Source organism: Sinocyclocheilus grahami, unplaced genomic scaffold (assembly GCF_001515645.1).
Source record: "Sinocyclocheilus grahami isolate Dianchi unplaced genomic scaffold, SAMN03320097.WGS_v1.1 scaffold603.1, whole genome shotgun sequence".
NCBI lineage: Eukaryota > Metazoa > Chordata > Actinopteri > Cypriniformes > Cyprinidae > Sinocyclocheilus > Sinocyclocheilus grahami.
In genome coordinates this window covers 417,672-432,521 of record NW_015505782.1, presented here as the reverse complement: position 1 = coordinate 432,521, position 14,850 = coordinate 417,672, and the positions used below count along the sequence as shown (strand labels likewise).

At 34.2% G+C, this 14,850-nt stretch overlaps 1 protein-coding gene across 1 annotated transcript in view; it reads left to right on the top strand.

The window, feature by feature from the left end:
• The window catches only part of trpn1 (transient receptor potential cation channel, subfamily N, member 1), a 52,360-nt gene that overhangs the window by 23,823 nt on the left and 13,687 nt on the right, over positions 1–14,850 (top strand). Inside the window, exons 7-16 of the mRNA XM_016240893.1 lie at positions 1,906–2,007; positions 3,370–3,471; positions 3,778–3,876; positions 6,701–6,901; positions 9,601–9,702; positions 9,776–9,874; positions 10,963–11,091; positions 11,186–11,314; positions 11,395–11,511; positions 14,336–14,434. Coding sequence (XP_016096379.1) covers positions 1,906–2,007; positions 3,370–3,471; positions 3,778–3,876; positions 6,701–6,901; positions 9,601–9,702; positions 9,776–9,874; positions 10,963–11,091; positions 11,186–11,314; positions 11,395–11,511; positions 14,336–14,434 — 1,179 coding nt within the window. The remainder of the gene's footprint in view (positions 1–1,905; positions 2,008–3,369; positions 3,472–3,777; positions 3,877–6,700; positions 6,902–9,600; positions 9,703–9,775; positions 9,875–10,962; positions 11,092–11,185; positions 11,315–11,394; positions 11,512–14,335; positions 14,435–14,850) is intronic.

Here is a 14,850-nt window from a genome sequence, read left to right as displayed (position 1 = left end):
GGCCAAGCATTCAAATAATGCATCTCATAATCTTGTACTGCAGTTATATCTGATCAAATGCACATTATTATTCTTTACTTTGGGTTAAACAAATCAATTTTGCTTGGTTGGAACAGCAGCTACGCTAATTATGTCTCTATTTGTTTCTCTGTTTCTGCTGGGATTGACATCCCGTGGTAACTAGGATTTACACAAGCTTCAGTCTGGATCCAGAACACCTGAGAAGAGACGATGCCAGCCCCTCAGAGGACCTCAGATGATGCCAACCCTGAAACAACATACAGAACTACCACATTTTGCTATAAGTTTGATTGCATCATATAATAATTGCTGATAATAGTGTTCATCGTCTGTTTGATTACGTCTTTAATAGATTTTTCCGTACATTTCTGCCATATGTACATTAACTGACAGTCACCACTGATAAGCTACCACTAAATATTGTAGAAACTTAATTTGCTGTAAAGTTGCTTTGCAATGATTTGTATCGTGAAAAGCGCTGTACAAATAAACTTGAATGGAATTGAATTGAACTTCCATTCATACGCATGCGAATGCGTCAGACTGGAAACGCAAGCCCGTGCGAAGATATTTCGCTGCATAGCAGAGTTCAAGCTTGGTGAACTCTGGCCTGCAAATTCGCATCATGTGACACAGTGTGACCAACGGCAGATCGATACGTTACAGCATGACCTCCTATTTGAATTAAAAGAACATAAATTTAAAACTGCAGCGCTGCAGGAAAGTGGAGTAGATTGTATGTCTTTACATTTTAGATGTAGTATAATTTGTTACGTGTTGAATTTAAGTTTTTAAAAAGACGCCGCACAGCGTGGCATCATATCATGACCGTTGCAGCATGCGAAACAATTTCGCATGCTCAAAGTCTAGTGTGACAGCGGCTTAACGCAGTACACATAGCAAGGTTTTTATTTTTTTAATTATATAATAAATAAAAAGAAACCTAATAGAATAGAAAAAGAGTTAAGCAAGCTAGTGTTAGAGGCCTTTTTTTTTTTGCTTTTTGTTAATTGTATAATAAATAAAAAGAAAACAAATAGAATACAAAAAGAATAGATAAGTAGAAAATAGAATAGATAAATAGAAGCTAGTGTTCGTTTTTTTTTAAAGAATAGAAATAGAATAGAGAACACTGGTATTAGGCTACTTTTTTTATATATATAAAAAGAAAACAAGTAGTTAGAACTGAAATAGAATAAAGAGTGCTAGTTTTAGAGTGTCAATTTTTTAAATAGATAAAAAGAAAACAAGTAGATAGAATAGAGAGTGCTAGTGTTAGTGTCAATTTTTTAAATGGATAAAAAGAAAACCAGTAGATAGAATAGAAATAGAATAGAGAGTGCTAGTGTTAAAGGGTCCATTTTTTAAATAAATAAAAAGAAAACAAGTAGATAGAATATAAATAGAATAGAGAGGGCTAGTGTTGGAGGTTCAAGTGTAGATGGAAGAGATGTGTTTCTTGAAGATGACTGAGGACTGCTGGGATTGAGTTGGGCAGGTCATTCCACCAGGAGGGAACAGTGAATGTAAAAGTCTGTGAAAGTGATTTAGTGCCTCTTTGGGATGGCACAATAATACGCCATTCACTTGCAGAATGCAAGTTTCTAGAGGGCACATAACTCTGAAGTAGTATATTTAGGTAAAGGGGTGCAAAGCCAGTGGTGGTTTTGTAGGCAAACATCAATGCCTTGAATATTATGCAACAGCTATTGGTAACCTGGAGAGCAATAAGAAGAAACTGAGGTTTGCTAATAACATATGAGTCAATGTTGTGCTGCTGTTTGAAATACAAACATTGTGTTTCCATTTCTGTGCGATTTCTCTTAACTGGAATGGACAGAGTGGTGTTGAGCTAATTACCCATGATGCCTTGTTTGTTTACAGAATGAATGGCAGACTCCTCTGCACATCGCTGCTCTAGAAGGAGACGAGAACATGCTGAAGTTTTTATACCACTGCAAGGCCAGTCCCAACATCTTAGACAAGGTGAGACTGAAAACATTATATTATTATGTTTATATAACAGCCAATTCGGTAATAAAGACTATAAGGATTCCCAAATGTTATTGTCAGCCGAACCCCTTTGATCTATATATTAATATTATATAATACAATATACAGCTCTGAAGAAAATTAAGAGACCTCTTGAAAATTCTCTGGATTTACTGAATCTGATAGGTATGGGTTTGAGTAAAATGTTAATATTTGTTTTATTCTATAAGGGTCTGATAACATTTCTTCCAAATTTCAAATAAAAATATTCAATTTAGAGCATTTTTATTGCATAAATGACAATTGGTCAAAATAACAAATGTGTTCATTTGTTGTGATTGAAAATCGGGGTTATTCCTCCAAATATTGATTTCTTAACTCTTCTGAAGTTAAAGCATTGGTATGGTAAACATGTCGGAAAACATGGCATCTTTTTTGTTTTTGTTTTTGACCAAATGTCAAAAAATGCTTTAAATGACAACATTTTTATTTAAAATTTGGGAGAAATGTCATCAGTAATTTGCAGAAGAAGAAATATAAATATATATATATATATATATATATATATATATATATATACATATGTTTTACTCAAACACATAACTAAATAAATTGTAAATCCAGAGAATTTTCAAGTGATCTCTTAATTTTTTTCCCAGCGCTGAATATAATATTTTCTTAAATTTAGGGGTTTATGTACTTTTTTATTAATTTTTTTACAGTTTTTTTTCTGTTTTAAGTACTGTTTTATGTCTAAATACATTCAAATTGCCTTCAGGAAATTAAATGAAAACACTGAACTCAATTGAAGTTACAATTCCCAAAATATATATATATATAAATATATATTTTTCAGTAAGTGTTTTTTAAATGTTTATTTTGCTATTTACATTTTTAATTATTAAATTTTTAGTAAGCATTTTATTTTTTATTGTTATTTAACATGTTAACATTTATTTAATTTAACACGTAACATTTTTTTTTACATATTTGTCATTTAATTCATTTTCAATGATTTATTTTATTTTTTAATATTACGTTTTTGTGATTGAATGAGTTTTATTTTGATTTATTGTTTTATTTTATAATTTTCAGTGTTTTTTACAATTATTTATTTTAATTTTAAATTTTTATGATTAATTTTCAGTATGCATTTTATTTGTATTATTTTTATTTTACATTTTTATGTGATATTTTCAGTAAGTGTTCTATTTCCATTTTTTTGTTTAGAATTTTTGAATATTTTTATGATTTAATTCATTTTCAATTAGTGTTTTATTGTTTTTTAATTGTTTAATTACATTTTTATGTCTCTGTTGTTGTTTTTTTTAAATCTCTTGTTCTCCTCTGTTTCAGATGGACAGATCTCCTCTACACATCGCCGCAGAGCGGGGACACACCAGTGCAGTCGAGATCCTCACCGAGAAGTTCAGGTCATGTGTGTTAGCAAGAACAAAGGTGATCTGCTTTCAAATCATTTATTATTACTTAAATGCAAAAATAAAGTCTCAATTAAGTTTAAACTTGATCAATTGAAACTTAAATAAATGCCTAAGAAAAACAGACACAAATGAGTCAATCATCTTAAACTAAGTGTACGGAGGTATAAAATGAAGGAGGAGCAGCTCAGATCATTTGATGAGAAATATTTGAATCCATATTGAGATCTCTGATTTGTGATTGCAGACTTTGAGTGCAAATTTGAGCACAGTGTTGTATTCTGTGAAGATGTTTCTAGTGAATCTACCGTATGATCCCGTACAGGACGGCAACACACTTTTGCATATCGCATCTCAATGTGGTCACCCTGCAACTGCTCTCACGCTACTGAGGAAAGGCGTCTCGCTGCACATGCCCAACAAGGTACTCAACACATCTGTGAAATTAGTTTATTGGTAGACTGATTATTACAAGTTTGAAGATTGGATTAGATCTCGAAAATTGTTTGTTCAAAAGAAGAGAATGGTTTCTGAAGGTTTCTTTAGGCTTTGATTCTGGATCAGACCTTCAGTATTTGTTGTTCAAAACTGCTTAATAAGATTAAAATAAGAAAACATTATTGGAGTAAGTTTTACAAGAAAATACAATTTCAGACTTTCTGCTTCAATATTTCATGTTTAATTCAGTGTTAACTTGCAGTTTCTTTGAAATAATTTCTAAATTTACTAGCAATTTCTGAATGAAAATTGTTTAAAAAATGTAAATCCTACATTATTTAAATTTTAGTGTTATTTATATACTATTATACAGGTGCATCTCAATAAAGTTTTTTTTATTGGTCTTATGAAGTATTCTAATTTGTTGAGATAGTGAATTGGTGGGTTTTTGTTAAATGTGAGCCAAAATCATCACAATTAAAAGAACCAAAGACTTAAACTACTTCAGTCTGTGTGCATTGAATTGATTTAATACACGAGTTTCACAATTTGAGTTGAATTACTGAAATAAATGAACTTTTCCACGACATTCTAATTTATTGAGATGCACCTGTAGTAGTAATTAATATTTCGAATTGGCGGATTCAGGGATTTTAGGAACAAAATGACATTTTGCAAACAAGCATTACAGTGATAAAGTAGATAAGAAAAAAAATAAAACATTTACAATAATAATCCCCCAAACAACTGTCAATATCAAGCAAAAAATAATATATTTAATTCTGAAAATTATTTATATATATATAAAAAAAAAGTTAAGTCAAATTTAAATTTAACAATATATTTTAATATTCAGTATATTACATATATTGTAATTATCACTGTATATTAATTTCAGGGATACAATGAGCCAGTCAAAAGTGGTTTCTTACAATTGCATGTATATTTGTTCATTTTTATTTATTTGTTGTGGGTCAGATAAGAAATCTCACTGTTTAAAGAAACTGAAAATAGAAGGGGATATTTATATTATTTTATTGTGCTGTTTCTGTCAAATTAAAGCACTTAATGTGGCATAATGCTGATTGTCCTGCCTAATGTTCATTATATATCTAGTAGCCTATATTTTTATATGTGACCTTATTTAAAGCTCTGCTAATCCAAATTTGATCATCTGAAAAAGTATTTTTGGATCAGAATGATGCAATCCAATGCTGTTTTGAAAAATTCCCATAGTGCAAAATTACAATGCACCAAAGTTGCATTAGAGATTTGCATTGTATATTTTTATATATTTTTGCAAATGCAGTGCATGATATACTTTGTTCTAAACTGAATTCCTTGCATTATAGGACTTCCAAATCTTGTTTTATTTTATAACTATTTAGATCTTGTTTTCAGGTTTGGTTGTGACTAATCTTATTTCTATAATGTGTTCTTGTGCGTGGTTGGATGTTGTGTGATGTTGTGCAGTCAGGGGCGGTTTGTCTTCACGCCGCGGCTAAGAGAGGACACACGACTGTAGTGAAGGCTCTGCTCCAGAAGGGGGCGCTTGTGGACGCCACGGCTAAAGATGGACAGACGGCGCTTCACATCGCGGTGGAGAACTGCAAGCCGCAGGTGGTGCAGATGCTGCTGGGATTCGGGGCAAATGTGCAGCTCAGAGGAGGAAAGGTAAAAACGGATCCTGTACGGATCTGATTTATCATGAAGACATTTCCAGCGGAGTTCAGTGAGGAGTTATTCAAAAGAATCATCATAACTACATTTAAATAAAAAGAGGTAATGCTTTACAATAAGTCCTCATTAGTTCATACATTAACTTACAATGATACATTTGTAACAATACATTTGTTACAGTATCTATATATTAACTGTTCATTATTAGTATGCATTAGCTCAGATTCATTAAATAATATTAACAGATACAACTTTTGATTTTAATAATGCAATAGTCAGGTTTATTATTTAGTTAGTTGCTAATACAGCATTTCTTATGTTAATTTAGTTTAACTACTAAAATAACTGGAACTTAAACTGAAATAAACATTTATAAACATTTTGTAGACACATGAAGACAAAATACTAAACTAAAAAAACCACTAAACAACCAAACCATAAAAATAATTTCCGTTACTTGAAATAAAATAAGTGTTAACTGAAATAAAATATAATATTAATAAATTAAATAAAATATAGATTTATTTTATTTCAGGTAGTTGAGCAACATTTCACACTGATGTACTAAAATAGCAAACTAAAACTGTGTCAGGATTGGACCTGTTTTGTCATGTGTTTCAGTTCCTGTGGGTCAGATAAGAAATCTCACTGTTTAAAGAAACTGAAAATAGAAGGGGATATTTATATTATTTTATTGTGCTGTTTCTGTCAAATTAAAGCACTTAATGTGGCATAATGCTGATTGTCCTGCCTAATGTTCATTATATATCTAGTAGCCTATATTTTTATATGTGACCTTATTTAAAGCTCTGCTAATCCAAATTTGATCATCTGAAAAAGTATTTTTGGATCAGAATGATGCAATCCAATGCTGTTTTGAAAAATTCCCATAGTGCAAAATTACAATGCACCAAAGTTGCATTAGAGATTTGCATTGTATATTTTTATATATTTTTGCAAATGCAGTGCATGATATACTTTGTTCTAAACTGAATTCCTTGCATTATAGGACTTCCAAATCTTGTTTTATTTTATAACTATTTAGATCTTGTTTTCAGGTTTGGTTGTGACTAATCTTATTTCTATAATGTGTTCTTGTGCGTGGTTGGATGTTGTGTGATGTTGTGCAGTCAGGGGCGGTTTGTCTTCACGCCGCGGCTAAGAGAGGACACACGACTGTAGTGAAGGCTCTGCTCCAGAAGGGGGCGCATGTGGACGCCACGGCTAAAGATGGACAGACGGCGCTTCACATCGCGGTGGAGAACTGCAAGCCGCAGGTGGTGCAGATGCTGCTGGGATTCGGGGCAAATGTGCAGCTCAGAGGAGGAAAGGTAAAAACGGATCCTGTACGGATCTGATTTATCATGAAGACATTTCCAGCGGAGTTCAGTGAGGAGTTATTCAAAAGAATCATCATAACTACATTTAAATAAAAAGAGGTAATGCTTTACAATAAGTCCTCATTAGTTCATACATTAACTTACAATGATACATTTGTAACAATACATTTGTTACAGTATCTATATATTAACTGTTCATTATTAGTATGCATTAGCTCAGATTCATTAAATAATATTAACAGATACAACTTTTGATTTTAATAATGCAATAGTCAGGTTTATTATTTAGTTAGTTGCTAATACAGCATTTCTTATGTTAATTTAGTTTAACTACTAAAATAACTGGAACTTAAACTGAAATAAACATTTATAAACATTTTGTAGACACATGAAGACAAAATACTAAACTAAAAAAACCACTAAACAACCAAACCATAAAAATAATTTCCGTTACTTGAAATAAAATAAGTGTTAACTGAAATAAAATATAATATTAATAAATTAATAAATTAAATAAAATATAGATTTATTTTATTTCAGGTAGTTGAGCAACATTTCACACTGATGTACTAAAATAGCAAACTAAAACTGTGTCAGGATTGGACCTGTTTTGTCATGTGTTTCAGTTCCTGTTTTGCCTCATTTGGTCATGTTCCTGTCCTCGTTTAGTTTGATTACGTTCCATTGATGTCACCTGTGTTCCCCAATCATCTCTTGTATAAAAGACCTAGTCTGTTCAGTTTGTGTTTTGTCAGGTCTACTCGTTCTCTACACGTGTTGGCTCAAGCGCCCATTGTGGATTATCTCCTGTGTTTCTTGATTAAAGACTGTTAAACGTTTCCTCGTGACTCCAGCGTGTTCTCTCAACAGCGTAGCGTGACAGAAGACCTGACCCAAAAACAGTTACCTCTGTGTTTTCCCCTCCGTTTGTGTTCTCGTTTTTCCCAGTATCTTTTTTTTCCATTGTGTTCCCTGGATGAATGCCCTTCTTCGCACCGAATACCTCCTCCTCCTGCTGGAGCTGGGGGACAAAGCTCTCGAGGACCATACTAGATAGACTGTTCCAGCTGCTAGCAAGCACCACCAGCTACCCGGACGAAGCACTCTGTGCGTTTTACGACGCCAGTCTAAACATAGAGTGCAGAGCACCGTCGTCCGAAGATGGTCCTCGAGAGGATTTCGGCGCGTTTGTGGATTGGATTCAGATCCACTCCGGACCCCGAGCCCAGCCCACCATCTCCCCGCTGTGCGGAGCTAAAGCCCGAGCCCACCTTTGACGGAGAGCCATTTTCCACCGCAATCAGCGAGTCAGCGAGAAGCCGAGCGACTGGGTAGAGAATTGCCCCGGACTTAGAGCTGAATCCGTCAGACCAGGTACGAGAGCCGGCGACAATGCCAGACATGAGGGAGAAAGCCGCGGACGGTGCGAGTGCGGAGAGGAGCTCTGCCCCCTGCACCGCGGCTGAGGGTGAGCTGAGTATGACGCGGCGAATGTGCCACACCGAAGAGGAGAGGGCTCCAGTCCCCGATTCCAGTCCAGAGCACCCTCCAGTGCCCGTGCCTCGAAAGCGCCCTCAAGTGTCCGCTCCTCCAGAGTGCCATCCTGTTCCCGTGTTCAGCCTAGAGGGGGCTCCCAATCCAGAGTTTAGCCCTGAATGCCCGGAGGCTCACAAATGACCGCCCTCCCACCCGCTCCTGCCTCCTCCACCGCTGTCGACTGGCAGCCCGTCTGCTCGCCCTCAAGCCCACCATCATTACGGTGCGAGCTCCGCGGGTCTGCCATCCTCCAGCGTCGCCAAGGCTGGAGAATCCCTCACCTCCACCGCCAGCCTCCCAGGCCCGGACTCTGCCTCGGCCCGTAGACCCAGCGGCTCCACCTCGGCTCCTAGCTCCCTCACCTCCACCATCACCCGTCGATCCACCAGCTCCACCGGGCTCCCTCGTCCCTCCGGCTCCACCTTGTTTCTTGTTATCTCCTGTGTTTCTTGATTAAAGACTGTTAAACCTTTCCTCGTGACTCCAGCGTGTTCTCTCAACAGCGTAGCGTGACAAACTGAAATACAAATGAAACACTATTTAAACGTATTAAAAAAACTACTAAAACTATTTAAATGTTATATAAAATAAAAATAACAGATATAAAATGTATTTAAAAAATATACTAAATAACAATTGAATACTACTTACTGAAACTAAATAAAAATAGAAAAAAAAATTAAACTATATAGACAAATGTAAAAAAGTACAAAACAAAATTACTAAAACTACAAAAAGAAAAAAAACCTATAAAAAGAAAAGCTAATTAAAAACATTAATAAAAAAATAATAGTATCTCAATGATTTAAAAATAATACTGTCAATAGTAAATATTGAAATTAACATTAACTGAAATGAATACACTTTCGAAGTGTCATTCTTAACAAATGGAACCTTATTGTAAAATGTCATGGAATAATTATTTTCGCACCTGCATGTTTTTATGTTTTCCATGGAACAAGAAAAAAGTTTTTTTTGTTTTTTTTTAAGTAGGGAGCTTTGATTTCAGGTCCAGTAAAGTTAAGGCTGCATCAATATGCAAATAATAGCTGTTTTGCCACGTGTAAAAAAAACTCAAGGATGTTTTATCAGTCTATGAAATTTTACAGCGAATGAAAGCAAACTCTTGGTTTATGTGCGTGTCCTCTATAAAGGCGCAGGAAGCCCCTCTGCACATCGCAGTGAGAGTGAAGGAAGGTGAACGGGCGGCTGAAATGCTTCTGAAGAGCGGAGCCGATGTGAACGCAGAGCAGGAGGTGGGCGTCACAGGTTCACAGTGTTTAACGAAGGTAAACCTGCCATTAAAACAGTGTTTCCTTCTCTGATCAGAACGGAGAGACCGCTATGCATGTAGCCGCGCGTCACGGTGCTCTGCAGATGATACGAGTGCTGATCCAGGAGGGAGGAGATGTGACCTGGAAGTCTAAGGTACTTTATTAAACAACTGTCCTGGAGAAATAACTGCATTTTAAGATGAGAGACAAAAACAACAAAAAATTGAATAATAAATAATGCAAATGTATTATTTAAAAAATATATTATCTTATATTGCTTCTAATCTTATATTACTTATTCATATTTATTATTTTAATATTTCTAATAAAATATTTTTATTTTATGCATTAACTAATGTTAACTTCTTAATCTTAAAAATATATTAGAATATGTAAAAATTATCATTAAACAAGATTAATAAATGCTGGAAAAGTACTGTTTATTGTTTGTTAACAATTGCATTAACTGATGTTATTTCATACATGTTTCTTAGCACGGATGTAATAAAAATGTATAAAAATGTAAATGGACTATATTTAGTATTTTTGTAATTCATTCTTTACATTTTGTTTATATTTATTAATTCAACCCCAATTAAAAAAAAACATACTTAAATTTATTTATTTGTTTTATTTATTTTAGTAAAAATGTGCTCAAAAGTTATTTCTATTTTGTATTTTTTATTATATACTTTATTTTGTTAATATTAATTCAGCCCCCAACTTTAAAAAAGCTATAAGATTTATTTATTGATTCATTTATTTTATTATTTTGTATTAAATTCTGTTTATTGTATTTATATTTATTAAGCACCCACTTTTAAAAAAGCCATGTATTTTGTATTTTATTTATATATTTCTTTAATGAAATGTCTTGTTCAAAAGTTATTATATTTTGTATTTTGTTTCATTGCATTCTTTGTTTTGTATTCTTTATATTTATTTTTTTATTCAAACCCCAACTTTAAAAAACCATACTAAGATTTATTTATTTATTTGTTTGTTTAAAATGTCTTGTTTGAAAGTTATTTTATTTTGTATTTTTGTGTTGCATTCTGTATATTTTGTTTATATTTGTATTTATTAATTCAACCCCCACTTTTTTTTAAAAATCCATACTAAGATTAATTTATGTATTTGCATTTTCACCCTTTTTGCCTTCTCTTGTAGGAGATTTAATTAATTAGCAGTCACTGTTTGGAATTCTATATCAATATTATCTAAATCTAAATCTGTGTTGAGGTTGGTGAAAACCCTCTCCACGTTGCGGTGCGTCACTGTCACGCTCGCGTGGTGGAGGAGGTTTTAAACTCTCTGACCAATGAGAGGAGCCGTCAGGAGGCGGAGCACTGTGTGCGTGAAGGGAACCAGGTCAGACTCACAGATCAATAAGAACGACATGATAAACTACAAAAGCGCCAGACAAAACCCAGCATGCTTTGCTTGTGTTTGGCGCCCTCTGCAGAAGAGCGAGACGCCGCTGCACCTGGCAGCTGAGCTCAGGAGCGACGCCGTGCATCAGCCAGACGAGGACACCTGCATCATCAAGTTCCTGATGGAGCATCACGCTGACGTCACCGCCATCACCCGACAGGTGTGCTTTTTGCTGTTTGACAGACATCTTGACACAAACCTGACCAGTAAGCTGGTATTGTGAATGTGTTGTTTCTTCAGAGCGGAGAGACGCCTCTTCATTACAGCGCCAGGGTGGGAAACACCGCTGTTCTTCAGGAGATGCTCAGTAATGTCCCCTCCAACCAGCTCCAGACCGCCATCAACAAACACGCCAAGGTACAAATCAGCAATGAACGTGAGATCTGCCTCACATCTCAGAAAGATCTCAGACTGATCTGACGCTTCAGTAAGGGCACAGACTACAGCTGAATAGACTCCAGTGTTTTTTTCCCTTGTACTTTACCTATTCTTTAAAACAGTGGTTCTCAAACTTTTTACAGTGGAGTACCTCCTGGGGCATTTAACATTGTTCTGCGTACCCCCTCTCTTCCACTTAGACCGCAGTCACACCTTTTCTAATAAAGGACAATATTTGCCCCACTAAGTGCATTTTTTACCTTTATAGAGGCAAACATTTTCTATCCTTATTAATTAAATGTCATGTTTTATGTTCAATTTTTAACATTCCATTAAGTGTATTATTAATATAATAAATCAAGCAATAAATGATGGCAAATCAAAGTGATACTTGTAGATTTAAAGTAAAACCGCCAATAGGTGGCGGCAAGTCGCTGTCTTAATGAGCCAGACATCGCGTCATTCATTCATTCAGTAACGAAGCAAAATGCTGTAGGCCTAGTTATGAATGGGTTATTAATCACTGACTCTCCAAATCGTTCAAAGCCACAGATTCGTCCATCTAATGAAACGTCGCTGTATGTTGCTTGGAGACGCACACCAAATGATACGGATTTCGTTGGAACTATTATTTAGTTGCAAAATAGAACAGACAATATTCTGTTTAAAATGTAGGCTACATTTAAAATGTAAAATGTTAACTTAATATTACCTTTTTTTGTTGAACTGTTGTAAAAATGGCCACATTTGCCATCGTTTGGATATTCAGGCAAATTTGCATTCTTGCATTCGCATATCTTAAACATGAAAACAATAACTTGCACAGGGTATGTGTCTTTATCGAAGAGAGTTTAAATTGATATCAGTCCATGTCAATATTTGCTCTTCATGCTATTAAGTGAAGATCTACTTAAAGATACATTGAACAGCAGCGCGATTTGCTAAAGCAGCATATTCAGCGGACATCCTATCACATGCACGCGTGTGGATGCAGTCAGTTTTGACCGCAAAAGATGAGGTAAGCTGATTGGATATCATGTATTTGACCGTTTGCGGCACCCCCATTTTCCTGTTTTTACATTAGAAGTGGCATTTTGCTTGTCAGAAATACATGTTCGGTTTTAATGTTACTTTAAGTTGGAGTAGAATTAAATGAATGCCAAAACTCAGAATTTTGTTTGCATACCCCCTCCGTCATCTAACGTACCCCAGTTTGAGAACCACTGCTTTAAAACATAAACATGCAAAAATGTGCTGATTAAGAAAGTGATTAAAAAAATATTTTTACTTTATTTTTAAAGATCAAATGTTCCCAAAACACTAGTAAAAGTGTTTCTTATTTTAGTATTAGTTTACTTCATTTAATTTAAGTAATTTAGTTGTGTTTTCGTCATTTTTTATGTAACTATTCAGAATTGATTTTTATATGTATATTTAGGTTTTAATTTTAGTTTTAGTTCCATTTTAGTTATTTATTTATTTCCAGTCAGTAATTTTAGTGCTTCAACATACTGTAACATTATTTCAGTTAGTTACCAAGGCAACATATCTAATTTATTTAGTTTTCGTCTAATATTTATATTTATATTTTATTTGATTTTGTTTTAGCTTTATATCAGTTAACAAAAATGTTTTTAGTACTGTTAGGTTGAGTTCACGATAATAACTCTGGATGCAAACTTTTTTGAATGTTTTATAATTGTTTTAATTTAAATTTAATTCATTTTTATTTTATCTATTTTTAGGTTTAATGTTATTTTTGTTTTACTTTTAGTTTCAGTTTTACAGTTTTAGTGCTTAATTTTAAAATAATTTCAGTTGTCAGAGCAACATGCATTTTTGTTTTATTTTATTATTTTGTTATTTTATTTCAACTTTCTTTTAAAAAAACTTTATTTAAAGTGGTCATATGATGCGATTTCAAGTTTTCCTTTCTCTTTGGAGTGTTACAAGCTCTTGGTGCATAAAGAAGATCTGTAAAGTTGCAAAGACTAAAGTTTCAAATCCAAAGAGAAATTCTTTATAAAAGTTAAGAGTCAGCCACACCTACCTAAAACGGCTCGTTCTAACACATGTCTACATCACTATGTGGGAAGATTTGCATAACGCCGAAAAAAATGTTCACGCAAAGAAAAAAGGTGTAACTTTTATTCTCGCTGTAGTATTGTTGCCGCCGCCGCCATGTCGTGAAGACGCTGTGTGTTTCGTTGTGAAAGCGAAACTACTTTGTTTGGTCTTCCAAAAGAGGACGATATCCGCTTCGTCATGCCTAGAGCTGATCCGTGCTGGTCGCTGAGGGAATACAACAACTTTCACCGTGGACGAAGCGGAATCCAGCCCGGGGTCCATCACATGTGGGTGCCGCTCATTCGTCGGATCCGCCGGGCGTGCCGTTCTCGACCCCGCCGCCTCAGATCACTCTAGCCTGGCCTCAGCTCAATCTATCCCGGCCTCAGCGCACGCTAGCAGCACACCTCGCTTTTTCAGACCGATGAGCTTTGTAAAAATCGACACGTTTCAGAAAGGCGGGGCATAGAGGAGAAACAATAATGTACAGTATGTGGAAAATAATGTGTTTATTTAACTTTAAACCGCATAAACACATTTCATTACACCAAATACACAAAATAATGTTCTTTTTAGCAGCATCATATGACCCCTTTAAAAATATATTTCATATTTTTAGTTTTAGATTTAGTTAACAATAATGCACATATGTACTGTCAGCTCCACTGTAAGCAGTTTGGTCCATTAGAGTTTGTGTGTGTTTAATTGTTTGTGTGTGTTGATGTGTGTGGCACAGAACGGCTGGTCGCCGCTGCTGTTGGCTGCAGAGCAGGGTCACACAGAGGTCGTGAAGATCCTGCTGCAGAACAATGCCAGAGTGGACGTGTTTGATGAGGTCAGAGACGATTAATCACTGAAGTGGCTTATATCTCTGCCGTTTTTTTTTTTTACAATATTTCTGATTTTGATGCCATTTGTTTTATTCATAAATTTTTAATTAAGCATTTATAAATCTATTCAATGTGAATTTCATTTTATATATTATATAAACATTAGTTAATGTACTGTTAAATAACAACACTATGAAATTATGAACACTATGAAAAAACTATGAACAGCTGTATTTTTATTAACTAAAATAAAAATAGATATTGTTTGAATATTTTAGTTAGAATTAATTATTTATAGCTGACGGATTATTTTGAATAATAATAATAATTATTATTTAATTATAATAAAATATTAAAATATTTTTATTTTCTATATATATATATATATATATATATATATATATATATATATATATATATA